Source organism: Emys orbicularis, chromosome 11 (assembly GCF_028017835.1).
Source record: "Emys orbicularis isolate rEmyOrb1 chromosome 11, rEmyOrb1.hap1, whole genome shotgun sequence".
Lineage (NCBI taxonomy): Eukaryota > Metazoa > Chordata > Testudines > Emydidae > Emys > Emys orbicularis.
In genome coordinates, this window is record NC_088693.1 from 1,033,826 (window position 1) to 1,061,643 (window position 27,818).

Consider the following 27,818-nt stretch of genomic DNA (forward strand, 5'->3'; position numbering starts at 1 on the left):
ATGGGGCTGTGTGAGCACGGTATCGCCTCGCCAGTGAGTGGGGGGCCGGGGAGGGGGTCCCTCCGTCTCTGTTTGCCACAGTAACGCGCCCCTTTGCCCACCAGGCGGCTGTGGCCAAAGACTCGGTGCAGGCGGCGGCCCAGAAGTTGCTGAATTTTGTGAATCGGGGCCCCTCCCCGTACCATGGTAAGGGGCTGGGGGGCCGGGGGGGCCTGGGGGAAAGGGGTTTGCAGCCCCCTGAGCCTGCAGCTCCTGCCCTGTCCGGGTTTTCACCACGTCCACAGAGAGCTGCCCTGGCGCTGCCCCCTGGCAGGGCCTGTTGGAGCTGGACAGCAACACCCAGCCACCCCACAGTGCAGTGCCCTACCCGCACCCCTCCGGGGTCCCTTCGCCCCCTCCCGGCTCAAACCTGTATTCCCATGGGGCGGGGGCGGGTAGCAGAGACTCCCCAGCTGGTGGGGTGTGGTGGGGGGACATACTGGCCAGGCTGGGAGGGCACCAGCTCACCAGGGTGTTAACCCCGGGATATCGCTGCCCACACCCAGCTCCTGGGCACCGGGCCTGTTTTTCACACTGCCCTGGCACAGCTCCCTCCGCACGCTGGAGTCCCGACGTCTGTTCTCCTGCCCCATGCTGCCCCCGCCCTCCCAGCTGACCTCTCCCCCTGCCCGGAGCCTGGGCCTGCATCCAGGAGCTTCGCGCCCGCTGGCAGCCAGGCAGGGGACGCGGTAGGGCTGCAAGGAGCCAGCGTCCCCACTTGTTTATCAGAAGCCTGCGGGACGCTGCAGCGTGCGGAGTTCCCCTGCCCCCCCCCCCCCCGGTGTGCAATTCGGGGCGGGGGGGGGGGAAGGTTTGGTGACAGAGCAGGTTGGGAATTGCAAGCCAGGAGGGCCAGCTGCCCAGCCCTGCTGAGTGCATGAGGATCCGGGGGGGTGGGGGGGCTGCCACCTCCTTCCTCCTCACTCCCTGCCCCGGAGCAAAGTCCCCTCCTGGACTCTTATCAGCACAGGCCAGGCCAACTCCCCAGGTGCTTGGCACCCGAGCCAGGCGCTGTGGGGGGAGCTGCCCTCTTAACTGCCTGCCCCATTCGGGAGCTCTCACCCCGACTGGGGGGTCTGCGAAATCCCTGCCCTCCAGACAGTGGGGCTGGGGGGCCGAGCAGGGATGGTGCAGGGGGGCGGGGGCTGCGATGCCAATGCACTGCTCTGCATGGACCCTTCTCAGACCCGCTCGGGCACAGCACCCTGGCAAGGAGCAGAAGCACTTTCCTGTGGTCGGTGCCCACTGGCCCTTAGTGGGTGAGGGGCTGGCTTGGGCCGGGGGTGGGGCTCAGTCTCCATGCCGCCCGTTGTGACGGACTTCCCCGGGGTGCAGCCTGGAACTGGGGTACCGCTGAGCCCTCTGCCTCACCAGCCTGGACTCCCTCTCCTACTGTGCTGCTGGGACGAGCTGCAGACCCCTCCAGATCCTGCACTCACGCAGCCACGCACTCAGCTGAGTGACAGGAATGCTTCTACGCACTCAGGAACCCTCATTAGAGCGGCCCCCGCCAGTCCCCCCAGCTTCCCAGCCCTGCACCCCAGAGCTGCACCAGCCGGCCCTGGGCAGGCGCCTGGCCAGTGTGCGTTATGACCCTGTCCACCCCCCCGCCATGTGGAGAGGTCACACGCCAGCCCCTCTTCCTGAGCAGATTTCCCTTTGCGCTTCAAACAGCGCCCTGTCTTAGGTACAACACAAAACCCATTTATTAACGACAGAAAGGTCGATTTGAAGTGATTCTAAGCAATAAGTGGACAGATCAGAGTGGTTACGTAAGAAACCAAACCGCAAGCTACATGTTCTAAACTAGACAGGATGTGCACCAAGCAGTGTCTCGTGCTGCTGGTACAACCAGCTCACCAGTCTTCCATACACAGGCTGGGACCCCCTCCCCCCGCCTGGGACCCCCTCCCCCATGCAGTCCTTGGTTTTCCAGACTTCTTCCCAGGAGCTGAGTTGGGGAGGGGGGAGTGAGGCCAGTGATGATGTCGCTTCCCCCCTTTTATGGCTTCTTCCAGCTTGCTGGAAAGATCCTTTGCTCTGAGTCCAACAGTCCCCGTTGTGTAGTGCTCTCTCCGACAGGTTTCCACGGGACCCAGTTCCTGGGGTGCGCCCTGTGAGTGTGTGTTCCCCTCCGTGGGCCATCAACACCGGTTGGCCTTTTTATTGCTGTACCTGAAAGGCTGCTGGTGGATGTTTTTAACCCCACGGCATGGTTCAGTGACTCACCCAGATACAATTCTAACTCCAGATACCATGACAGCACGTACAATCCAACGGGAGATTAATGGGCAACAGATCAAGCCTTTTAAAATGACACCTCCCAAGGCCGACTTTGTACCAAACACCTCATCATCCTATCACCACGGGAAATCTGGGGGGCAGGGTGTTGCTTTGGGGTACAGACGGTTTGTGTGGTTCCCCGCAGTGGTTGCCGAGTGCCGGAGCCGCCTGCTGCAGGCAGGGTTCCGGGAGCTGAAGGAGGCGGAGCACTGGGACATCCAGCCCGAGCACAAGGTAGGGCAGGGGGCTGCCTGGGGCACGGGCTGGGGACATGGGGTGCTCTTTGGGGGCACAGTGCATTTGTGGGGGGAGGGGGCAGCTTGGTGGTGTGGGCCCGACTTCTCCCCACCCCCAGGAAAGGGCCGAGGGGGTCCTGGCCCCGATGCCGAGGGGATGGGCTCAGGCGCTGCCACTGCTGCCTCTCCCCTTTTCTCTCAAAAAGAACAGGAGTACTTGTGGCACCTTAGAGACTAACACGGTTATTTGAGCATAAGCTTTCGTGGGCTACAGCATGCATCTGATGAAGTGGGGTTTAGCCCACAAAAGCTTATGCTCAAATAACTGTGTTAGTCTCTAAGGTGCCACAAGTACTCCTGTTCTTTTTGCGGATACAGACTAACACGGCTACTACTCTGAAACCTTTTCTCTCAGTACTTCCTGACCCGGAACTACTCCACCCTCATCGCCTTCGCCGTCGGGGGCCGGTACCAGCCTGGCAACGGCTTCAGTCTGATCGGCGCCCACACGGACAGCCCCTGCCTCAGGGTGAGGGACCCCTCGCACCCGGGACTCCGGCTGCCTCCTCTGGACCCGCGCTGGTTCCCTTGGGACGCGTCCAGCCCGACCCGACCTGTGCTGGTTCCCCTGGGGCGCGTCCAACCCGACCCGACCTGCGCTGGTTCCCCTGGGGCACGTCCGACCCGACCTGCGCTGGTTCCCCTGGGGCGCGTCCAACCTGACCCGACCTGCGCTGGTTCCCCTGGGGCGCGTCCGACCCGACCTGCGCTGGTTCCCCTGGGGCGCGTCCAACCCGACCCGACCTGCGCTGGTTCCCCTGGGGCGCGTCCAACCCGACCCGACCTGCGCTGGTTCCCCTGGGGCGCGTCCAACCCGACCCGACCTGCGCTGGTTCCCCTGGGGCGCGTCCAACCCGACCCGACCTGCGCTGGTTCCCCTGGGGCGCGTCCAACCCGACCCGACCTGCGCTGGTTCCCCTGGGGCGCGTCCAACCCGACCCGACCTGCGCTGGTTCCCCTGGGGCGCGTCCAACCCGACCCGACCTGCGCTGGTTCCCCTGGGGCGCGTCCAACCCGACCCGACCTGCGCTGGTTCCCCTGGGGCGCGTCCAACCCGACCCGACCTGCGCTGGTTCCCCTGGGGCGCGTCCAACCCGACCCGACCTGCGCTGGTTCCCCTGGGGCGCGTCCAACCCGACCCGACCTGCGCTGGTTCCCCTGGGGCGCGTCCAACCCGACCCGACCTGCGCTGGTTCCCCTGGGGCGCGTCCAACCCGACCCGACCTGCGCTGGTTCCCCTGGGGCACGTCCGACCCGACCTGCGCTGGTTCCCCTGGGGCACGTCCGACCCGACCTGCGCTGGTTCCCCTGGGGCACGTCCAACCCGACCCGACCTGCGCTGGTTCCCCTGGGGCGCGTCCAACCCGACCCGACCTGCGCTGGTTCCCCTGGGGCGCGTCCAACCCGACCCGACCTGCGCTGGTTCCCCTGGGGCGCGTCCAACCCGACCCGACCTGCGCTGGTTCCCCTGGGGCACGTCCGACCCGACCTGCGCTGGTTCCCCTGGGGCACGTCCGACCCGACCTGCGCTGGTTCCCCTGGGGCGCGTCCAGCCCAACCTGACCCATGCTGGTTCCTCTGGGGCGTGTCCAGCCTGACCTGACCCAGTTCCCCTGGGGCTCCCTCCTTGCCTGCCCCATCACCCGCTCCGCCTGGCCCTGCCCGGAGCACTCCCTGGCCTCTGTCTGGATTCCTTCCCCCAGCCCCCTGGAGCGCCCCCTGCCCTGCCAGGCTCCGAGGCCTTGCCCAGGCTGGGATTGCTGTGGGGCAGTGTCACGATGCCGCCCGTGGGAGCCAGCTGAGGTCACTGACTCAGGGTGAACTGCAAACAGACCGGGGCAGACAAACCCCAAACTCGGGTGGTTATTCCAATGCTTAGATTTACCAACCAGCACAGAACAGCTCCTGTATTACCTCACTGGTTACTCAGAAGTCCAAACAACGCAGTTCCCTTAAAGTGCCCAGCCTCAGGCCTCCGTCCAGACACACGTGTCAGATATGATGATGATTACTGAAAATCTTATCTCATCATATAAAAGAAAAGGTTCTTCCAACCCCAAAGGATCAGCCACATACCCAGGATCAATGATAACTTAGATCTTACCCAAAATACACGCTATAGCCAATTCTTATTAACTAAACTAAAATTTATTACAAAAGAAAAGAGAGTGAGTGCTGGTTAAAAGATCAATATACAGACAGACTTGAATTCAATTCTTGAGGTTCAGGTACATTGCAGAGGTGAGCTTGTACAGTAACTCCTCACTTAGAGTCGCACCGGTTAACGTTGTTTCGTTGTTACGTTGCTGATCAATTAGGGAACATGCTCGTTTAAAGTTGTGCAATGCTCCCTTCTAACGTCGTTTGGCAGCCGCCTGCTTTGTCCGCTGCTTGCAGAAAGAGCAGCCTGTTGCAGCTAGCTGGTGGGGGCTTGGAACCAGGGTGGACCGGCAGCCCCCCCATCAGCTCCCCGCTCCCCTAAGTTCCCTGTGCGGCAGCTGCCCAGCAGGCTACCAATTGCCAGGCAGGTCAGCTGTCCCTCCCCCCACATAGAGACAATAATACTATTTCCCTCAAGTGTCTTCCTAAATGTTAATATTCCTTTTTTGATCTTTGAATCAAAGCTATAGCAATAGACAAGACTTGTTTGCTTACATCACAAGCCCTGAGCAAACACCTACCCTTCTACATCTAACAATGCTGGCTGCATTTCAAAGCTTTGTTCATTTACAGATCTTCCTCTAAAGTTGGGCCATGGGTCAGGTCAGTCTGGGAGTTGATTAACTCTTTCTGGCCCTGTCACCTTTCAATGAGATATTATATCACACTCATAACGTCACAGGCGGGATCTCAAGGAACCTCGCTCTCCCACCCCCAGGGCCTGGCTTCATGTGTCTGTGTCGTCATCCCTCCCCCCCTCTCCCCCCCCCGGAGCCCTGTCCTTGGTGGCCTCCCCGCTGCTGCTGCCGGTGCCCGGGTGGCTGTGGCTGAGCCGGAGGTGCTTGTTCGTGGGCAGAGCCCGGCCTCGCTGGCTGGTGACCTGCTGCTGCTCTCACACAGGTGAAGCGTCGCTCCAAGAGAGGCCAGGTGGGCCTGGTGCAGGTGGGCGTGGAGACCTATGGAGGTGGGATTTGGAGCACCTGGTTCGACCGGGACCTGACTGTGGCCGGGCGGGTGATCGTAAAGGTGAGTCTGGCCTGGCCCGCAGCTCCATGTCTGCAGCTCTCAGCTCATGGTGGGATCTGCTCCCGTCCACGGGTCCCGGATCCTAGAGTCTGTCCGTCCGTCCGTCGCACCCACACTCCCCCTCGGAAGTCAGCAGGTTCCGACTCCCTATCCCGCGCGTGGAACACACACCTCCCCCGTCTGCAGGGATATGGGGGTGGGGGTCCTGCGCTGCCGCCCTCTTCACCCCACATGGTGGGCGGCTGGGGGGGCAGGTGCAAAGGGAACACCCCAGGCAGGCAGAGACCCTCACCCCGTGGATTGCTGGGGGCCAGGCCTGTCCTTCCCCTGGACGAGGGCTGACTCCTGTGGGTGGGGACAGGGGAGGTCCCTGGGAAGGGCTCGCTGACCCGCCTTCCCCGCTTTGTTTCAGGACCTGGCTGCGGGGCGGCTGGAGCAGCGGCTGGTGTGGGTGGAGCGGCCCGTCCTGCGCATCCCCCACCTGGCCATCCACCTGCAGCGCAGCGTTAACGAGAGCTTTGGGCCCAACACGGAGCAGCACCTGTGAGCCCTGAGAGTCCCCATCCCATGCCAGAGCCTGGGCGCTAACGTTCCCCGTGCTCTCCCCAGGGGCCTGGCCCGGCTGTGTGCCAAGAGGCCTCCCGCGGGCTGTGTGGCGGGGCCCTCCCCAGCCGGCTCACAGCCCAGGTGTCCCTGGGGCACATGCTGTCAGGTCTGGGGGGCTGCCTGCGAGGCACAGGGTACCGTGGCGGGCACAGAGATGGGCGGGTGGATGGCAGGCCTGGGGCAGGACTTCCCCCTCAGTCACTCCCAGGGGCATCGACACCCCTTTCTCTGCCAGTCGGCTGGTGGGCCCCCGGGGAGCAGGGCGAGGGTGCGCCCGGGGAGGGGCTCACTCTGGCGATTCCCCCGGGATGCGGGAGCAGCCGAGCGGGTTGGAAATGCCCAGGTGACTGACCGAGCCCTTTCCCCTGCAGGGTGCCCATCCTGGCCACTACCATCCAGGAGGAGCTGGAGAAGGGGGCACCCAAGGCTGGGGCTCCCTGCGCTGCTGATGCCCAGGTGAGGCAGGGCCCCTGGGGGTGTCAGAGCACAGCTCCCCACCATGGGGGTTTGTGCACCGAGTGTCCCCTGCTGGGTGGGCCGGGGGAAACCCAGCCAGGAGCTGCAGTGTTCCTGGGAGAGCCGGGGGGCCGGGCGGTGCTGCCCTGGGGGAGGGGGGTCTCGTGGCCTGTGCAGGGCATTCACCTCCCCTGGGGGGCTCTGCTCTCTCCCCAGACGGAGCGGCACGCCCCCGCCCTGCTGTCCCTGCTCTGCTCCCAGCTGGGCGTGAAGCCGGAGCAGATTGTGGAGATGGAGCTGTGTCTGGCGGATACGCAGCCAGCGGTGAGTGCCCAGGACCCAGGCTGACTGGCACAGGGCTGAGCGGCCCGGCCCGGCCCTGCCGGTGAGGAGCTGCCCGGGTCGGGAGGAGGCAGGGACCATCCTTCATGTTGTCACAGACCCACAGGATCGGGGCCATGCCCCCAGCTCTAGGTCAGTCCCTTGGTGTGATGTGCCAGACCCCCCAGGGCCCACCCTTCCCCCGTCTCCTAGACTGGACCTGTGGGCGCCAGACTCCTGCTGCACCCGGGCAAGTCCAGCTGAGACACCCCCTGGGAGGGGGAGGGAACAGGGTGCCTCCCCCCTCCCAGTCTGTTGGTTTGGAGCTGGAGGATTTGCTCAGCCTGGGTGCCCAGGGGTGGGGAAGTCCTGGCGTCTGGCTGGCGACCACCTTGATCTGGGTGGGTCTCAGCCAGTTCCCTAGCGAGTCCTCAGTCCGCCCAGACAGGGCTCGTCTCACTGCAGATGCTGCGGTGCTTCCGTGTAGACGTGAGCTGCGTGCCAGGCGGGGTTCTCCCCTGGGTGCCGGCAGTCGCCCCCCAGCGCAACAGCCGCATTCGTCCATCCCCCGAGCGCTGGCTGCACTGGAGCCAGCTTCACTCCGCCACTCGGGGGCTGGGTTTTCCCAGCTCTTCCCGCGGGTACGAGACCCCGCCCTGGCCCTGGCCACGCTCTGTCCCTCCCCGCTGGGGCCTCTCCGCCCTGGGCAGGGCAAACCCGTCTGTCATGGAGTCCCCGGGCGATGCTCTGGAACTGCTCCCCACAAAGCCAGTCAGGACTCTGGGGAGCCTCCTCTCCCTCGGAGCAGACTGTCTCCAGGGCAAGAAGCTCACACGGCTTCACCTTCCTGGGTCTCTCCTGGGAGCATTCAGCATATGCCCCTCCGTGCGCTTCCCACAGCGAGTCCGCCCTGGCGGGATCCTGGGGAAGCCAAAGGGTTCTGCACCCCCACTTCGCAGTCAGACGTGACTCTCAGCCAGCCAGTAAAACAGAGGTTTATTAGATGACAGGAACATGGTCTAAAACAGAGCTTGTAGGTACAGCGGCGAACGGGACCCTTCGGCTGGGTCCATTATGGGGTTCAGAGAGCCAGACACCCACGCCTGCCTTCACTCCTAGTCCCCAGGTAGCTCCAACTCTGAAAACCCCCTCCAGCCCCTCCTTCTCCTGGCTTTGTCTCTTTCCTGGGCCAGGAGGTCACCTGATCTCTTTGTTCACCTTTAGCTATTTCCTTGCAGGGGGCGAAGGGGCCCTGGCCATTTGTTGCCAGGGAGACAGAGTGTCAGTGATTTATGCACACTGGCCTTTCCCCACCACCTAGAGACTTAAGAAATGCATAGGGGAAACTGAGGCACTCTCACAGTATTCAGAGGAAACATTAAGAACAGTCCCACTTCGTCACATCTCTCCCCCCTTCGAGACTGAACTGAGCGAGGTCACTTTAGCCAGTGACCTGGGGAAGTTCGAACCCACCAACGTTCCCATGGATGCCCCATCATCTCTCCCATTCCTTGGTGGGAGTTACACCAGGACATTCCAGTTTCAGGCCCACCCGTGGGTCTGTTGTGGTTGATGGCGTTTGCAGGCTGCATGTGGGAAGGTTTATGTGGCCTGTACCCTTTTGCCACCCGAATACCCCTGGGGTCTAAACTGAGATTGGGTCTTTTCCCAGCGCTCCAGTTTGGAGGGCTGCAATTCGAGCTCCCTTGGTTAAGAGCCGCCATCTTGACCTTTGCCACCCTCTGAACAGGTGTCTCTGTCTCCAGCAGCTCGGCATCAGCCCCTTGCATGTGACGCCGCCCAAAACAATACAGCTGCAGCTTTCTAAGGGCCTGCACCATGGCCGGGCATTTCTTCTCTGAGGCCGCATAGTTCTGCTCCCAGGGCAGCAGTTTCTTGCTCAGGTACCCGGTGGGGTGTCTCCCGCCCTTAGCATCGGCTTGCATTAGCACCATGCCCAGCCCTGCGTCTGAGGCGTTGGTGAACACTGCAAAAGGCTTGGCAAAGCCTGGGTTTACCAGATTTACTGGGCCCTGGATTAGAGCCTCCTTCAGTATACAGAGAGCCCTCTGGCCCTGCTCAGTCCAGACCACCTCGTCTGGCTTACCCCTCTCACATAGCTCAGGGGTGGGCCAGCTAGGGATCTAACGTGGGGTACAAACCTCTGGTAGCACCCCGCCATCCTGATAAAGGCCTGGACTTGTTTTTTGGTCTGAGGAATGGGCCAATCTCTGATCATCTCCACCTTGCACTTTTCAGCTTTTACCATCAGTCCTGCCTCCTTGAGGCAGCCCAGCACCCTCTTCACCTGGGACACATGTCCCTCCCAGGTCTGGCTAAAGACACACATGTCATCGATGTACGCCAGGGCCAAGTCCTCTATCCCCCTCAGCTTGTCTAGAATCTCCCCAGGCCTAGGCGTGGGGTAGGCATCGGACACTGTGATGACTTTAAGCTTCCAATAGTCCCTGCAGAACCAGATCATCCCGTCTTCCTTGGGGACCAGCCCCACGGGTGAGGCCCATGGGCTGTTGAACGGCTGGATCACATCTAAAGCCAGCATGTCCTTGACCTTTCTCTCCAGGTTCTGGGCTGCTTTCCCAGTGACTCTGAACGGGGAACACCTGATGGGGAGATTGGCTCCCACCTCAGGGAAGAGATCCACCCAGGGGTCTTCCCCCTTCTCCTCCCAATCCTCCCTTTTCAGGTCCAGGGTCCCCTCACTTTCCTCCGATACAGCAGCTCGAAAGGGAAGAACCCTGTGGATTTCTGGAGCACCACCAGCTGCCTCCCGATTCCCCACAGTTCTACTTCCCCTTGGGGAGCCCATTCCCGGAACAGGAATCCCTTCTCCCACCGGACTCTGTCCCTGCAGCCTTCCCCAAGGGGGTTTGCAGCGCTGTGGCCAGCAAGTTCCCTCAGCTTCTCCAAGGAGGGATCCCTCTGCAGCTCGGTCTGGAATTCAGCTGCTGGGGAAGGGAGTGGGACCTGCTCCCTCTCGCTGGCTGGGCCTGGGGTCACAGCCCCCCTGTCCCTGGTAGCTCCCTCCCTGCTGTGTAATCACTTCCCAGCAGCACGTCTGGACCAGGCAAGCCTGGTTGGCAGCCGACCTGCCCTGCCTGTGTGTCCCCCCACTCACCTGGGGTCTCAGCTCCCACCGTGCCCAACACTGTCCTTGTTGTCCTAGTGGGGGCAGGCAGCGAGCTCTCTGCTCTGGTCACAGCATCAGAGCCAGCATGAGCCCCCTCTCCGGTGTGCAGGGGGGTGGGGAGCATCTCTCCCTCCCACTCAGCCCCAGGGGTCTGGTTACAGATAGGCAGGTATTCTGAGCCCAGCAGCCCCTCCCTCCTGCCAGCCAGGTCATTTGCATTTTCACTGACCATTTCCCTCTTAGCCAATTGGTTAGCGGGATTCAAATTCAAACCCTCGGCCGTTACAGGGCCAGGGCCTGGATCTTGTCCCAAAGAGACACAGTCACCCCCCAACAGGACCTCACAGCCGATATCCTGGAGAACCCCAACGACCAGCCAGCCCGACCCCTCCTGGGTCTGCACAGGGATCCGGGCCGTAGGCAGGGTTAGGGCCTTCATCCCGGGGACCTTCACCCAGGTCATACAGCTCCTCAGCATCTGCGGCTGCACCACCCGGGGCCTGACAACAGTTCTCTCTGTCCCAGGGTCTCGCCACCCCGGGCATGTCCCCCCATTGACCGCCACCTTCTGCTCCCACTGGGGGTCCGAGGGGCCTGAGCCCAGGAGACTCCATGCTGACATATAGGCCGGGGCCAGGAGTGGGAGCCTGTCCACCACCCCACCCATCTGGCTGACGGCGTCTATGGCCTTGGGACCCAGCAAGGGGGCTAGATACCGGGGCTTTTCCGCAGGGTCCCCCTGGTTCAAATCACCCGCCTGCGTGAAGGCCGTGTGGTGGGCATCCACATCCCCCCCGTCCTTAACCAGGGGCAGCAATTTAGTGTCGAGGCTCCCTGCGGAACTGGCAGCCCGGGGTCTATCCCCACTCACCCCTGGGGAGCCCCCTATGCCTCTCCGCTCCACCATCGCCAGTCCATGCTGCTGCTGCTTCTCCTGCAGCTTTTCCTCGGGCTCTCGCTGTCTCTCACGGTCCTCTCGCTCTCTCGGACTCAGCTCCAATCCCATCCGTCTCCGACCCCCTGATGGGGAACCCGATCGTGAAGACCCCCGTCTGGTTGGGGACCAGACTCTCGGGGATGCCTGGCTACCACTTCAGCTGCTCCCAGATCCTCTTGTAGCCCCGTCTGGGTCAGGAATCTGCTCCTTAGAGCGGTCCTCGTCCTCCAGCTGCACGATTAACTGGGCCTTGGTGAACTTCCCAATGCGTAACCCTCTCTTTTTGCACAGGATCACAATGTCCTTCTTGAGGAGATGGTGATAGGCCATCACTCCGCTGATCCCAAGTTGCTTTGGACTCACAGGCCTGTGTGCTCTCAGCTCCCCCACGGTTTCCAGGAAGAAGCCCTAGTGTGCCAGCCCTTCTCGTGGTCACCACCTCTTTGCCAGGGTCGAGCTTTAGACTCCTCCGCCCCGGGACCGCTCGCTGCAATCCCCAGGGGAACCCTGTTACAGCAAAAGTCCTTCTGTCTCCCAGGGTCGAGCGGCAAGCTCCTCCGCCCCTGAGACTGCTCGCTGCAGTCCTCAGGGGGACCCCGTTACTCCAACAGTCCTCCTCGCTGGTCACACACTCCTAGGGGTTAATCGCCCCCTGAAACCGTCCCCCCTCTGTTTTACTGCTCCCCAGTCACTTACTGCAAGAAGCGCCATTCACGGGGTTCCGGACATCCCACCGCTGCCACCAGTTGTCACGGAGTCCCCGGGCGATGCTCTGGAACTGCTCCCCACAAAGCCAGTCAGGACTTTGGGGAGCCTCCTCTCCCTCGGAGCAGACCGTCTTCAGGGCAAGAAGCTCACACGGCTTCACCTCCTGGGTCTCTCCTGGGAGCATTCAGCATATGCCCCTCCGTGCGCTTCCCACAGCGAGTCCACCCTGGCGGGGTCCTGGGGAAGCCAAAGGTTCTGCACCCCCCACTTCGCAGTCAGACGTGACTCTCAGCCAGCCAGTAAAACAGAGGTTTATTAGATGACAGGAACATGGTCTAAAACAGAGCTTGTAGGTACAGCGGCGAACGGGACCCTTCGGCTGGGTCCATTATGGGGTTCAGAGAGCCAGACACCCACGCCTGCCTTCACTCCTAGTCCCCAGGTAGCTCCAACTCTGAAAACCCCCTCCAGCCCCTCCTTCTCCTGGCTTTGTCTCTTTCCTGGGCCAGGAGGTCACCTGATCTCTTTGTTCACCTTTAGCTATTTCCTTGCAGGGGGCGAAGGGGCCCTGGCCATTTGTTGCCAGGGAGACAGAGTGTCAGTGATTTATGCACACTGGCCTTTCCCCACCACCTAGAGACTTAAGAAATGCATAGGGGAAACTGAGGCACTCACACAGTATTCAGAGGAAACATTAAGAACAGTCCCACTTCGTCACGTCGCCCTGCCCTGCCGGGAGCTCCCCGCGCTCAGCCGGGGGCTGGGGCTGGGGCTACACCAGACGTGGGTTTAGCTCCGTGGCTCAGGGCTGGGAAAACTCCCCACCCCGAGCGACCGAACCCCCAGGTGGACAGCTGGGGCGGGGGCGGGGCTGCTCCCAGCAGCCCCCCTCCCCCCGCAGAGGCGGAGTCACTAGCTGTCAGCAGCTCTCCCACTGGTGCAGGAGCATCTTCAGGGCGCTGCAGCACAGGAAGTGTAGGGCTGCCCTCGGCTCCTCCCCCCCCCCCCCCCCCCCGGTGCCCGCCCGTGTGACTCACGTCTCCCGTGGAGCTGGGGGGGGGCCGCCCGATCCAGGGCTCTTTCCTTCATGTTACCCCCCGGGGGAAGGACCCTCCCGCTCCCTGCGTTTCACTGACTCCCCCCTCTGGTGCACACCCTGGGCTGGTGCAGAGACAGGGGCTGAGCTTTGTCGTACCCTGACCCCGTCGTTCCCCATGAGGACGTCCGAGCTGATGTCCTGGGGACCCCCAACGACCGGCCCCCCCGGGGTCTGTCCGGGGCTCTGAGCCAGAGGCAGGGCGAATGGCTCCATGTTTGGGGCCTTAGCCCGGTCACAACCCTTCAGCCTTTGCGGGGCTGCACCACATCGGGTCTGACAAGGGATCTCTCCACCCCACTGCCCACCCCTTGCCGCTCCTCTGGGGGTCAGATGTGCCTGCGCCCAGGGGAGTCCAACAGGCCACGTGCTGGGCCTGGGGTGGGAGCCCCGAGGAGCTGGCTGGCTGCGTCCCTCCGACGCTCAGTCGCATTGTTCGCGCTCTGGGCCCGAGCTGCAGGCCGCCGTGGCTGGGCAGAGGAGTTTGCCCCTCCGCCCTGGGCAAACCCTGTCATCCAGGCCCAGGCAGCCTGCCCCGTCTGCCCTGGTTCCTACAGCTCTCCGAGCCCCCATCAGCTGCTCCCCCTGCTGGCCACTCCCCTGAGCCCCACTTCTGGGGACCCCGCTCCTCAGGGACTGGTGCACCTCAGCCAGGATTTGTCCCTCGGCGGGGGGTTAGTCACCTGGGCACAGCAGAGGAAGCTCTTAGGGAGGTCAAAGCTCGGTCCGTGCTGTCGCCCAGAGCGCTCGGGAGCCTGGCATGGCTGGACGACCCGCGGCTCATCCACACCTGCCCAGCCGAGCCAGCCCCCAGCTTGTGCCCTCCTCCTCGGAGGCTGCCCCCCACTCCCTGCAGCAGAGCCCCAGGGCAGTCCCCAAGTAGGGCTGGGGTCAGTCCTCAGGCGGTGTGTAGCTGGGGCCGGAGCCGACTCCCCAGGGCACCGGTACCCCTCAGCCCTGCTCCCGGAGGGCGGTGCTTGCCCAGGGCGTGGTGGGGCAGCGCCCGAGCATCTGGCTCTGTGCGTATGTGCAGGGGCCCAGGGCCCAGAGCCCTGCTGGGATGGGACTGCCCAGCTCCGCCAGCTCCCCCAGCCTGGGTGACGGGCCCCGTTTGCTCGTCTCGTTTCAGACGTTAGGTGGCGCCTTTGACGAGTTCATCTTCTCCCCCCGCCTGGACAATCTGCACAGCTGCTACTGCGCCCTGCAGGTGAGTGGGGGGGGCTGCACTGGGGGGTCATGTCGTCCCCGGCCCTGCTCTGCGCTTCTCTCTGGGGGGCGGGGCATCAGCAGGGCCCTGTGGGGACTCCCCTTCTGGCAGGACGGCAGCGGGGCTGGGCACATGTCGGGGTGGAGGGGCTGTTTGCCCGGCGCTCGCTCGGCGGGTGCTGTGGCTCTGGGGGCTCTGCCCCCAGGAATGCGCCAGCTCAGCCCCATGTTCTGTTCCCTGCAGGCCCTGATCGGCTCCTGCGAGTCTCCCGGCTCCCTCTCCCAGGAGCCCAACGTCCGCCTGATTGCGCTGTACGACAACGAGGAGGTGAGCGGAGGGGGGCGGTGACGTGCCCCAGGTAGAACTGAGCTGAGGGGCGGGGAGATTGTGCGGGGGGGGGAACCTGCGCCCTTCCCCCTCCTCATGCACTTCACCGCATAGCACCCCCCCCAGCGGGGCAGGGACTGGGAGGGGCAGATCCAGCTTCTTTTCCCCCCCACCCCCCACCTCCAGAGATTCCCAGTGCAGCCACTGCCGGTGCCTTTCCCTGCACCAGCAGGGGAATAGCCCAGGCACCACTCACCCCATGTTGGGTGTCCCAGACCCCCAGGATCAGGGCCAGGGCCCCAGCATGTGGACAGGCTCCCAAGGGGTCTCACTCCGCCTTCAGGGGAAGCCACACGGCTTCACCGCCTCCTGGGGCTGGACCCCTGGGCCTGCAGCCCCCCTGCTCCCCCCCCGTGAGCTCCGGGCAGCGAGTCCCCCTGAGACAGACCCCGACGGAGACTTGTATCACTTGGGGGCAGCGCCCCCTCCGCCAGCGTCTGCAGGGACACGCAGGCAGCGCCGGCCGACAGGCGGGTTATTAGTCACCTGGACCAGCCCAGGGAGCCCTTGAACCAGGCCAGAGAACTAAAGGTTAAAGCATCGTCCGTTCTGGTCAGCCAGAGCCCAGCCCCACTGTAGTGAACCCCATTGTTCAGGCTCCGTCTATCTCTGTCTGGCCTCCTTGGGCAGAGTCCAGGTGAGCCCCGACTCCTGCCAGCAGCCAGCTCTGATCCCCCACCTCACACCTCCCCAGGCCTCTGTTCTCCAGCTGGAGGATGTTGCCTGTGGGGAGGTGGGGAAATCCCCCCCCTCTCTTGGGCGCAGGTTGTGGGTGTCGGTTTCCTGTGACTGGCTTTGCCGTTGTCTTCTGGGATTCCCCACTGATCTGGGGTCAGGCACCACCAAGGTGTTTTAAGGACCCATCCCTGCTCAGACAGCCGGGCGACATTCACGTCGATGTCTCTTAGCCTCCCTGAGAGCAAACCGTCCTTCCCCCCACAACTCCTGGGGGAATTCTGCGCCAAAAAATTACAAATTCCCTGCACATTTTAAAATTCTGCATATTTTATTTGTCAAAATAACACAATATAATCACACCAGTTTCAATTATTTTTGGTAATTTATTTCAAAATACCTGTCTGTAACAATACAGACAACAAAAAAGATTCAGGAAATGTTTTTTGACAAATAGATTCCTTACTAGGCATATTAATACAGGACTCTGTGTAATAATTCATTTAAACTACAATACAGAACCGTATTTCCCGCACCCCTCAGAAGCAGTGCAAAGGCTTGGGGGAGTCAGGGGTAACGGAGGAGCTGAGGGAGAGGGAAGTAAATTGCTGGGAAGGATCCTGGGTGTGAACTTGGAGGGTTGTTGAGTATGGGTGTGAAAAGTATGGAACAGGTTTTTTGGGGGGGGGCGGGGAGAGATTGTTAGGGAGTTTCCCCCATGCAGACCCTGGCTAACCCCTAGCCTTTCCCATTCAGTCAGGCACATGTGCCCCTGTCCCCATGTGGTCCTGCACCCCTCCCCATTTAGCTCTGTACCTCCTCCCTGTCCCCATGTGTCTCTGTGCCCCCACTCAGCCACCTCTGTCCCTATGTATCCCTGTACCCCCTCCCCTGTCCCCATGAGTCTCTGTGCCCCCCCAGCCACTCCCCTGTCGCTATGTAGCTCTGCACCCCCTCCCTGATCACCATGTAGCCCTGTACCTCCCTCCCCCTGTGGCCCTGTGCCTCCACTCCCATTCAGCCCCTGCCCCAGTCTGTTCTCCCCCACTAGCCCTTATGAGCCCCTATATGACCACCCCCCAGCACCCCACGCTGTCTGTCTCCCCACAGCCCCTGTCTCCTGACCTGGCCCACTGTGAAGAAGGTGGGCTCTTTCTCTTCCCTTGCTGGCCGGGAGCTGCTGCTGTGTTCTATCGCCACAGCACCTTCTGGTGGGAAAAAGGCAGAACTGCAGCAACATTTTGGCAGAAGCTTTTTTCTGCACAAAAAAATTAAAAATATGCATGGCTCATTAATTATGCACACACAGTTCTGTCCATAGGCCTGTCCCTGCATGCCTTGCTGAGTCACAAGGTATCTGCCTTCTCTCAGTGGGTCAGTTGTGTCGCTGATGGTCCTTAATGGGCCATCAAGCAGGCTAGGCAGAGCTGATGCCAAATTGTCTGGGGTGTCACCCAGAAGCACAGCACAAGTTTGAAATACAGACAGTCTAGAGCCAATACTTATAACTTTAAATTCAAAAATGATACATGCACCCAGATAACATCATCATAACCAGCAAACCATAACCTTGTCATAGACACCTTATTTGACCCCCTTTATACAAGATTTGGTGCCACTACAGGACCTTGGTTGCAACAATGATCTATATGGTCCCAGTTCATGTCAGTAACGTCACGGGGGGATCCCAGGGCTGGGCTAGCAGGGGGCTGCGGGTCGGGATTGAGGGGCACCGGCAGAGTTGTGTGAGAGGAGCCCAGGGCTGGGCTAGCAGGGGCTGTGGGTCGGGAGTGAGGGGCACTGGCAGGGCTGGTGGGGGGAGCCCAGGGCTGGGAGAGCAGGGGGCTGCGGGTCGGGATTGAGGGGCACCGGCAGAGCTGTTGGGGGGAGCCCAGGGCTGGGAGAGCAAGGGCTGCAGGCCGGGATTGAGGGGCACAGTAAGAGCTGGTGGGGGGGGAGCCCAGGGCTGGGCTAGCAGGGGCTGTGGGTCGGGAGTGAGGGGCACTGGCAGGGCTGGTGGGGGGAGCCCAGGGCTGGGAGAGCAGGGGGCTGAGGGCCGGGATTGAGGGGCACCGGCAGAGTTGTGTGAGAGGAGCCCAGGGCTGGGCTAGCAGGGGCTGCGGGTCGGGAGTGAGGGGCACCGGCAGAGCTGTTGGGGGGAGCCCAGGGCTGGGAGAGCAAGGGCTGCGGGCCGGGATTGAGGGGCACAGTAAGAGCTGGTGGGGGGGGAGCCCAGGGCTGGGCTAGCAGGGGGCTGAGGGTCGGGATTGAGGGGCACTGGCAGAGCTGTTGGGGGGGCCCAGGGCTGGGCTAGCAGGGGGCTGAGGGTCGGGAGTGAGGGGCACTGGCAGAGCTGTGTGTGAGAGGAGCCCAGGGCTGGGCTAGCAGGGGGCTGAGGGTCGGGAGTGAGGGGCACTGGCAGAGCTGTGTGTGAGAGGAGCCCAGGGCTGGGCTAGCAGGGGGCTGAGGGTCGGGATTGAGGGGCACTGGCAGAGCTGTTGGGGGGGCCCAGGGCTGGGAGAGCAAGGGCTGCAGGCCGGGATTGAGGGGCACAGTAAGAGCTGGTGGGGGGGGAGCCCAGGGCTGGGAGAGCAGGGGGCTGAGGGTCGGGATTGAGGGGCACTGGCAGGGCTGGTGGGGGGGCCCAGGGCTGGGCTAGCAGGGGGCTGCGGGTCGGGATTGAGGGGCACCGGCAGAGCTGTTGGGGGGGCCCAGGGCTGGGCTAGCAGGGGCTGCGGGTCAGGATTGAGGAGCACCGGCGCAGCTGGGGGAGCTGCGCTAGCCGGGGGCTGCAGCCCCTTTCCAAGGCAGAGCAGGAGGCTGGCGTTGCAGCCGCAGAGGGAGGCGCGTTCCCATGGAGCGGGGATCTGGTTTCTGCTGGGAAGTGGCGCCAGGAACAGCCTGGGGGAAACAGGGTGTCGTTCCCATGTGGTCCTGGGGCAGGCTGCGAATGGGCTGCCCTGGGGGTGGGGTGGGAGGCCCCCCTGCTGCCAGCCGCGCTGACCAGGCCCTCCCTGCAGGTGGGGTCGGAAAGCGCGCAGGGCGCCGAGTCCCTGCTGACCGAGCTGGTGCTGCGCCGCATCTCGGCCACGCCCCAGAACCTGACGGCCTTCGAGGAGGCCCTGGCCAAGTCCTACCTGATCAGCGCCGACATGGCCCACGCCGCACACCCCAACTACCTGTGAGTGACCGGGGGGGGCGGCACGTGAAGCCCTCGCGGGGGGAGGGCAGTTTGCCCCCTAGGCTCAGGACTGGCTGGGGAGCAGATGGGGCCTGGGGGCGGCCCAGGAGTAACGTTCAGCTTCTCTTGCAGGGACAAGCATGAGGAGAATCACCGGCCGGCCTTCCACAAGGTGAGCACAGCCCCCTCCCAGCAGCTGGGACTGGGGGCTCCCTCAGGGCGGGGGCTGGGGGGGGGAGCTCTCCCTGCACCCCCTGCCAAGAGCCAGGCTCTTCGGATCCAGGGCCCTTCCCCAGCGCTCGCCTGGCTCCGGCCAGCTGCCTGGGGGCCCCGATCCCGGCTTGGAGCGAAGCCCCATCTGCAGGCTGCTCAGAGAGCCCGTCGGCCTGTGCTGAGCCTCGAGCCAGCCCCCGCGGGGTTCCCGGGTGCGTGGCTCAGCCAGTGCCCCATGGGGGGGGGGGGGGGGGGCTGTGGAGCACGGGAGCCCTGGAGGGTTGGGGAAGGACCTCATCCCTGCCAGTCACGGGACACCAGTGCCACGCCCCTGCTCAGGGAGGCTGAGGGCAGGCAGCTTTGCTGGGAGCTGGGGCAGATCCTGCTGCCAGGGGGCGCCACCCTCCCAGCTGGGGGTCAGCGCCAGGCTGAGTCTGGGTGTTTGCGCAGGGCCCCGTGATCAAGGTGAACAGTAACCAGCGCTATGCCTCCACGGCCGTCACCGAGGCGGTGATCCGGGAGATCGCGGGCCGTGTCGACGTCCCCCTGCAGGTAAGTGCCCTGGTTCTCGTGGGCTGGGACCATGTATGGGTCACACCCCTGGTCGCTGGCAGAATGGCCTCCCTGCCTGGGAAACCTCCATGTCAGGGAACCACAGGGTCTGGTCTGTGCCCAGCCTCCCAGGAGCGCCCCATGAGGGCCCCAGGCCTCCCCCCCCCCCCCACTTCCACAGGGACGGCCTGTGGCTTCCACGACTCCCAGACTGGGCCTTCGGGCACCGGTGACGCCCGCTCTCTGCGTGGCTCCCTGCAACGAGTCCAGCCGGGCCAGACACCCGCAGGAGGCTTTGTTCTCCCCTTTGGGGCGCAGTGCTCCCAGCCAGTGTCTGCAGTGACGCCTGGCAGCCCTGGGGGGCGCAGTGCTCCCAGCCAGTGTCTGCAGTGACGCCTGGCAGCCCTGGGGGGCGCAGTGCTCCCAGCCAGTGTCTGCAGTGACGCCTGGCAGCCCTGGGGGGCGCAGTGCTCCCTGCTGGTGTCTGCAGTGACACCTGGCAGCCCTGGGGGTGCAGTGCTCCCAGCCGGTGTCTGCAGTGACGCCTGGCAGCCCTGGGGGGCGCAGTGCTCCCAGCCGGTGTCTGCAGTGACCCCTGGCAGCCATGGGAGTTCAGTGCTCCTAGTCAGTTTATGCAGTGACGCCTGGCAGCCCTAGGGGGTGCAGTGCTCCCTTCCGGTGTCTGCAGTGACGCCTGGCAGCTCTGGGGGGCGCAGTGCTCCCAGCCGGTGTCTGCAGTGACACCTGGCAGCCCTAGGGGGTGCAGTGCTCCCTGCTGGTGTCTGCAGTGACACCTGGCAGCCCTGGGGGTGCAGTGCTCCCAGCCAGTGTCTGCATTGAGGCCGGGCAGCCCTAGGGGGCGCAGTGCTCCCAGCCAGTGTCTGCAGTGACCCCTGGCAGCCCTGGGGGGCGCAGTGCTCCCAGCCAGTGTCTGCATTGAGGCCGGGCAGCCCTGGGGGACGCAGTGCTCCCAGCCAGTGTCTGCAGTGACGCCTGGCAGCCCTAGGGTGCGCAGTGCTCCCAGCCGGTGTCTGCAGTGTCACCTGGCAGCCCTAGGGGGCGCAGTGCTCCCAGCTGGTGTCTGCAGTGACCCCTGGCAGCCCTGGGGGGCGCAGTGCTCCCAGCCAGTGTCTGCATTGAGGCCGGGCAGCCCTGGGGGGTGCAGTGCTCCCAGCCGGTGTCTGCATTGAAGCCGGGCAGCCCTGGGGGGTGCAGTGCTCCCAGCTGGTGTCTGCAGTGACCCCTGGCAGCCATGGGAGTTCAGTGCTCCTAGTCAGTTTATGCAGTGATGCCTGGCAGCCCTGGGGGGCGCAGTGGTCCCAGCTGGTGTCTGCAGTGAGGCTGGGCAGCCCTGGGATAACAGGTGACCATATTTGGGGCACCTGGCAGCAGTTGGGTTGGCGTGGGAGAGGCAGGCTTAGGATCACAGCAAAGAGGGGCCCTCGAGACGTCGTCACATCTCACTCCCTGCTCTGGGACTGAACCAAGGGAGCCTGGAGCATCTGGGCAGGGGTTTGTCCAGCCTGCTCGGACGACGGGGATTCCCCAGCCCCCCTTGGGAGCCTGCTCCAGATCATGATTCCCCTGAGCGTTGGAAAGCTTTTCCCGGTCGCTAACCTCAGTCCCCCTGCCTGCCTCCCATTGCTGTTTGTCCTGCCTTCACTGGACACAGAGAACAACTGATCCCCGATCTCTTTAGAAGAGCCTGCAACGTACTGGATGCCAGTTCGCAGGCCCCCCAGGCTTCCTTTCTCCACACTGGGCATGTCCAGGCTCTTGAGTCATCTGCTTCTAAACCTTTGATCGGGTTTGTTGCTGTGCACTGGACTCCCTCCAACTTGTCCCCATCTCTCGTAACGTGCGGCTCGCAGAGCTGGGGACAGCACTGCCGCTGCGGCCTCACCGTGCCAAGCAGAGCAGAACCATTACCTCCAGGGTCTTACCTACGACGCCTCTGTTCAGGAGATCTTGCAACTGCATCGCTTTGTTGACACACTTTCAGTTTGTGATCCACTGTAACCCCCAGATCCTGTCCAGCAGCGCTGCCACCGAGCCAGTTAGTCCCCAGTTTGTACTTGTGCATCTGAGTTTGCCTCCCTAAGTGTGGTACTTTGCACTTGTCTCTATTGAATTCGTCTTGTTGATTTCAGACCAGTTCTCAATTGTCAAGGTCGCTTTGGATTCTGATCCTGCCTCCAAAGTGCTTGTGACCTCTCCCAGCTTGGGGTCGTCTGCACATTTCATAAGCATCCTCGCCACTCCATTATCCACGTCATGAATGAAAATATTGACTGATACCGGACCCAGGACTGACCCCTGCAGAACCCCACTAGATACACACTCCCAGTTTGACAATGAACCCTGGATAACTACTCTTAGGGTGCGGCCTTTCAGCCAGTTGTGCACCCACCGGATAGGAATTTCACCCATTGCCTTAGTTTGTTTAGGAGAATGTCACGTGGGACTGTACCAAAAGCCTTACTGCCATCCAGATATATCACGTCCACTGCTCCCCCCAGCCACGGGCCAGTGACCCTGTCAAAGGAGGAAGTGAGGTTGTTTGCCGTGATTTTCTTGCCAAACCCATGCTGGCTGCTCCTTCTAACCCCATTAGCCGCTGGGTGCTGACAAACCGATTGTTTCATAATTTGTTCCAGGATCTCCCCAGGTCTGGAAGTGAGACTGATGGGTCTGTAACCCCCCGGGTTCTCTTCCTCAGACTGATGGGTCTGTAACCCCCCGGGTTCTCTTCCTCAGACTGATGGGTCTGTAACCCCCCGGGTTCTCTTCCTCAGACTGATGGGTCTGTAACCCCCCGGGTTCTCTTCCTCAGACTGATGGGTCTGTAACCCCCCGGGTTCTCTTCCTCAGACTGATGGGTCTGTAACCCCCCGGGTTCTCTTCCGCAGACTGATGGGTCTGTAACCCCCCGGGTTCTCTTCCGCAGACTGATGGGTCTGTAACCCCCCGGGTTCTCTTCCTCAGACTGATGGGTCTGTAACCCCCCGGGTTCTCTTCCTCAGACTGATGGGTCTGTAACCCCCCGGGTTCTCTTCCTCAGACTGATGGGTCTGTAACCCCCCGGGTTCTCTTCCTCAGACTGATGGGTCTGTAACCCCCCGGGTTCTCTTCCTCAGACTGATGGGTCTGTAACCCCCCGGGTTCTCTTCCTCAGACTGATGGGTCTGTAACCCCCCGGGTTCTCTTCCTCAGACTGATGGGTCTGTAACCCCCCGGGTTCTCTTCCTCAGACTGATGGGTCTGTAACCCCCCGGGTTCTCTTCCTCAGAGTGATGGGTCTGTAACCCCCCGGGTTCTCTTCCTCAGACTGATGGGTCTGTAACCCCCCGGGTTCTCTTCCTCAGACTGATGGGTCTGTAACCCCCCGGGTTCTCTTCCTCAGACTGATGGGTCTGTAACCCCCCGGGTTCTCTTCCTCAGACTGATGGGTCTGTAACCCCCCGGGTTCTCTTCCTCAGACTGATGGGTCTGTAACCCCCCGGGTTCTCTTCCTCAGACTGATGGGTCTGTAACCCCCCGGGTTCTCTTCCTCAGACTGATGGGTCTGTAACCCCCCGGGTTCTCTTCCTCAGACTGATGGGTCTGTAACCCCCCGGGTTCTCTTCCTCAGACTGATGGGTCTGTAACCCCCCGGGTTCTCTTCCTCAGACTGATGGGTCTGTAACCCCCCGGGTTCTCTTCCTCAGACTGATGGGTCTGTAACCCCCCGGGTTCTCTTCCTCAGACTGATGGGTCTGTAACCCCCCGGGTTCTCTTCCGCAGACTGATGGGTCTGTAACCCCCCGGGTTCTCTTCCGCAGACTGATGGGTCTGTAACCCCCCGGGTTCTCTTCCTCAGACTGATGGGTCTGTAACCCCCCGGGTTCTCTTCCTCAGACTGATGGGTCTGTAACCCCCCGGGTTCTCTTCCTCAGACTGATGGGTCTGTAACCCCCCGGGTTCTCTTCCTCAGACTGATGGGTCTGTAACCCCCCGGGTTCTCTTCCGCAGACTGATGGGTCTGTAACCCCCCGGGTTCTCTTCCTCAGACTGATGGGTCTGTAACCCCCCGGGTTCTCTTCCTCAGACTGATGGGTCTGTAACCCCCCGGGTTCTCTTCCTCAGACTGATGGGTCTGTAACCCCCCGGGTTCTCTTCCTCAGACTGATGGGTCTGTAACCCCCCGGGTTCTCTTCCGCAGACTGATGGGTCTGTAACCCCCCGGGTTCTCTTCCGCAGACTGATGGGTCTGTAACCCCCCGGGTTCTCTTCCGCAGACTGATGGGTCTGTAACCCCCCGGGTTCTCTTCCGCAGACTGATGGGTCTGTAACCCCCCGGGTTCTCTTCCTCAGACTGATGGGTCTGTAACCCCCCGGGTTCTCTTCCTCAGACTGATGGGTCTGTAACCCCCCGGGTTCTCTTCCTCAGACTGATGGGTCTGTAACCCCCCGGGTTCTCTTCCTCAGACTGATGGGTCTGTAACCCCCCGGGTTCTCTTCCTCAGACTGATGGGTCTGTAACCCCCCGGGTTCTCTTCCTCAGACTGATGGGTCTGTAACCCCCCGGGTTCTCTTCCTCAGACTGATGGGTCTGTAACCCCCCGGGTTCTCTTCCTCAGACTGATGGGTCTGTAAGCCCCCGGGTTCTCTTCCTCAGACTGATGGGTCTGTAACCCCCCGGGTTCTCTTCCTCAGACTGATGGGTCTGTAACCCCCCGGGTTCTCTTCCTCAGACTGATGGGTCTGTAACCCCCCGGGTTCTCTTCCTCAGACTGATGGGTCTGTAACCCCCCGGGTTCTCTTCCTCCCCCTTTTTACGTGTCTGCCCTTCTCCAGGAGCTTTCAAAGATCGTCCCTAACGGTTCCGATTGCTTCAGTTACCTCGGCTGAATGGCACAGCCCCTGCCGACCTGAATACGTCCGACTGCTCCAGATCGTCACTAACCTGCCCGTTCCTTCCCCCTTGCTGCTCACAGGAACTGTGTGGAGTGTCTGGTCACCGTGAACCTTTCTAGTGACGCCTGAAGCCAAATAGACATTAAACACCTCAGCTTCTTGAGCACCAGTTATTGGCTCCTTCCCCGCTCAGCAGAGGACCTGCCCTTCCCTTCGTCTTTCTCTTGCCCCTCCTCTTGCTGCCTGTCATGTCCCCTGCTCCGTGAGCTCAGCCCGTCTGGCTCAGGCGTGGGCTGGTCCATGCTCCTTAGTCATTCGCTTGGTTCCACTTTCTGTAGGATTCGTTCCTGTTGATGGAGCCCCCGTGCCCGGCTGGCCTCCCCTGCCGCTCTAGCCTCTCTTCAGACCCTTCCGCCTTTCTTCTCCAGCTCGGCCTGCAGAGAGGCATGCAGGGCAGTAACTTGCCGTAGGCGGCAATGTTCAGAGGTGCTGGTTCCAGCCCAGGCAGCCCCAGCGGCTGTCCCCCGAATGCCTGGCCTGATCTCCGTGTTCTGGGGAGCCCAGCAGTTCTTTCCCGCCATGGGGGGGCGCTGCCGAGGAGATAGGCCCAGAGCTGGAATATTCCGGAAGGCACCTGGGTGACCATCTCATCCGACCCCCTGTCCGGCACAGGCCGGAGAACAGCCCCACGGTCGTTCCTACAGCAAGCTCCAGAACATTCCCACACTTGTCCGCAGGGGGCGCTGGCGCACGCCCCTTGCTCCCCCAAGCAGGACGGCAGGGCTTGGGGACCCCCCTCGCCCGTGGGTGTCTGTGCCGCTGGCTGCCGAGCTGAGATCCCCAGGGCTGAACGCAGGGCGAGGGAAAGGACGCCCCAGCCCGGGCCAAGGGCTGGCAGGGAGGGAAGAGATGGGGCCAGACGCCCCCCGTTCCCCAGGGGCAGGTTCACCGTGCACTGCCCCTTCCATGCCATCCCCTCCCGCCTTGCTCACCATTGGCCCCAGGGTTTCCATGGCAACCAGGAGGGGTCTGAGTGCCCCCCCCCCGCCCGAGTCCCTCGGGTAGCAGGGCAGGCCAGGGAAGCCCCCCAAACGAATGGCTGCCTGGCTTGGAAGCTGCCGCCTTGCAATGTTGCCCCCTCCCCTGGGGCAGACCGGAGCCCGGGGCGGGAGGGGGCAGCGCTGAGGGGCGCACAGCCCGTGTGCTGGGCCCTGGGGGCTCATCTGCTCCAGCATATCAGGTCTGCACTGAGCCCCGAGGGTCATTATCCGGGCTCGTTAGCGGAGTGCCAAGGCTGTGGTTAGCTGGGAGCCCAGCCTGTCTGGGGCTGCCCCCCAAGGCGCTGATGGGAGCTGGGGAGTTGGGGGCATCGTCCTGACCCCTGACCCCACCCCCCACCCCTTTCCTTGCCCTTCTGCCCATCCCAGGAGTTCATGGTGCGGAATGACGTGCCCTGCGGCACCACCATCGGGCCCATCCTGGCCTCCCGCCTGGGGCTGCGGGTCCTGGACATCGGCTGCCCACAGCTGGCCATGCACTCCATCCGCGAGATGTGCTGCACCTCCAGCGTGCTGCAGAGCATCACCCTCTTCCAGGTGAGAGCACGCCCTGCGCCCCTGCACCCCATCCCCCCCACCCCTCTGCCCCCATCCCCCTGCACCCCTACAGCTACAGGGACTGCAGAGTGTCACCCTCTTCCAGGTGAGAGCGCGCCCTGCACCCTGCAGCTCCCGCACCCCACCCTCTGCAGCCCATCCCCCCCCACCCCTCTGCCCCCATCCCCCCGCACCCCTACAGCTACAGGGACTGCAGAGTGTCACCCTCTTCCAGGTGAGAGCGCGCCCTGCGCCCCCCGCACCCCACCCCCTGCACCCCATCCCCCCCACCCCTCTGCCCCCATCCCCCCCGCACCCCTACAGCTACAGGGACTGCAGAGTGTCACCCTCTTCCAGGTGAGAGCGCGCCCTGCACCCCATCCCCCCCCACCCCTCTGCCCCCATCCCCCGCACCCCTACAGCTACAGGGACTGCAGAGTGTCACCCTCTTCCAGGTGAGACCGTGCCCCATCCTGCACCCCTACACCTCTGGGGACAGCAGAAGCAGGGGTCCCCTGCACTGAGCCCCCCTACCCCCCTGCATCCCTTCCATCTCAGGGTGCTTCAGGGTAAGTGCCGGGGTCCCCTGCAGCCCCCGGGTCCCCGCCCCACCCACGTGCTGACGCTCCGTGGACAATCCAGCCGGGTCCTGCTGCCCTTGCTCTCCCTGACCACCCCCCACCCCCACCCCCACCCCAGCCCCTCCCTGGCCACTTTCATCCCTGAATGGTTACCATAGCAACCTGCCATGGCCTTGAGTCAGTGATTGGTTACTATGGCAACATCATCCAGCACTAAATGACTAGCTGGTTGCCATGGTAACGCTTGTATATCTGAACCTGGAGCAGCTGTTCCCCTTCCCCACCCCACCCCCCGCGCGGCTCCCTGGCCGGGCTGACCCTGCCCTGGCCCCAGCCCTGATCTCTGCCTCTCCTTCTTCCAGGGCTTCTTCAGGCTGTTCCCGGAGGTGAGCCGCGGCCTGCTGGTGGACTGAGCAGGAGCAGCGTGGGGGCCTGAGCCGCCCGCGGGGGCTATTAAAGTGCATTCACCATTCACAGTGTGTGGCTCTGGGCGGGGCAGGGGGGCTGCGAACTTCCCCCCAGGAGTGCCGGGTGGGATAACTGGCATCCAGCCACGAGATCCAGACACCCTGAGCGGCCGGCCTCTCCGCTCTGCCTCGCCCCCCCACGTGTGTTTTGCCCCACACAGCCCATGCCGAGCTGGTTCAGCAGCACCTGGTCCCACCTGGGGGGGAGCAGGTGTTAGTGGGGACCCTCCTCGCCCTCAGGAAGGGGCAGTAGGGGAAGAAGAGCCCCCTCCCTCCCAGCCCCCAGAGGGAGAGGGGCTGGGGGAATGAGACTGAACCCTCTGTGCAGAGACACCCCCCCCCCCGGGACCCCCTTTGGAGAGGGAGGGGGAGATCAGCCTGGCCTGGCTGCTGCGGACCTGACAGCTGCTCTCTGGGCTGGTTTCACCCAGGGGTGCTGGCAATTTGGGGAAGGGGGGGCAGCCCCTCTGGATTGTAGCAGCTCCTGGAGCTTTTGAGCTTTCGCTGGACCACAGCTGCAAGGGCAGAGCCTGCCCCTCTGGCCAGGCCCAGGGCACAAGGCGGGGCGCCTGGCTGCTCCCCCGAGCTGGCCGGCAGCAGGGAGGCGCCGTGGGGAATGGGACATGATTGGCTCTCGCTGATCCGCCGGCTGGAGCCCCGGCACGGGGCCGTGGCTTCCCCTGTGGCTTCAGCAGCCCGGCCCCTCCCCAGGGCCCAGCTGTGAACCCCCCCCCCCCCCCCCGCGCAAACCAGGGGCATCACCATGCATTGCAGAGACAGGAGTGGCTGGACCCAAAGTGAGACATTCAGGCAGGAAAGAAGTTTTACGGGTGAGAGGAATTAACTTGGAACTGCTCCCCGGGGCGCTGCGGGTTCTCCATCCCAGATGGGCTGTCTCCCTAAACCAGCTGCTCTGGGGTGATTCTGGGGCAGGTTGCTGGCCTGTGCAGGGCTCAGACCACATCCGCAGTGATCCCTCCCAGCC

General features: G+C 63.0%; 1 protein-coding gene across 1 annotated transcript; it reads left to right on the forward strand.

The window, feature by feature from the left end:
• Positions 1-26,828, forward strand: DNPEP (aspartyl aminopeptidase). The gene is made up of 15 exons (XM_065413655.1): positions 1-33; positions 105-186; positions 2,468-2,556; positions 2,974-3,087; positions 5,679-5,804; positions 6,217-6,347; positions 6,782-6,866; positions 7,083-7,190; positions 14,209-14,286; positions 14,530-14,613; positions 18,369-18,529; positions 18,662-18,701; positions 19,193-19,294; positions 25,618-25,785; positions 26,729-26,828. The coding sequence occupies exons 1-15, from the start codon at positions 1-3 to the stop codon at positions 26,777-26,779; spliced, it is 1,452 nt and encodes a 483-aa protein (XP_065269727.1). The 3' UTR covers positions 26,780-26,828.
• The last annotated feature ends 990 nt before the right edge of the window (positions 26,829-27,818 follow it).

What these genes read in the sequence shown, in the direction of transcription:
- DNPEP (XM_065413655.1), top strand. Translation starts at nt 1, where the DNA reads ATGGGGCTGTGTGAGCACGGTATCGCCTCGCCA. An exon ending in CGGACAGCCCCTGCCTCAGG is followed by an intron (nt 3,088 to 5,678) that starts GTGAGGGACCCC and finishes GCTCTCACACAG; the next exon opens with GTGAAGCGTCGCTCCAAGAG. An exon ending in AGAGCATCACCCTCTTCCAG is followed by an intron (nt 25,786 to 26,728) that starts GTGAGAGCACGC and finishes TCCTTCTTCCAG; the next exon opens with GGCTTCTTCAGGCTGTTCCC.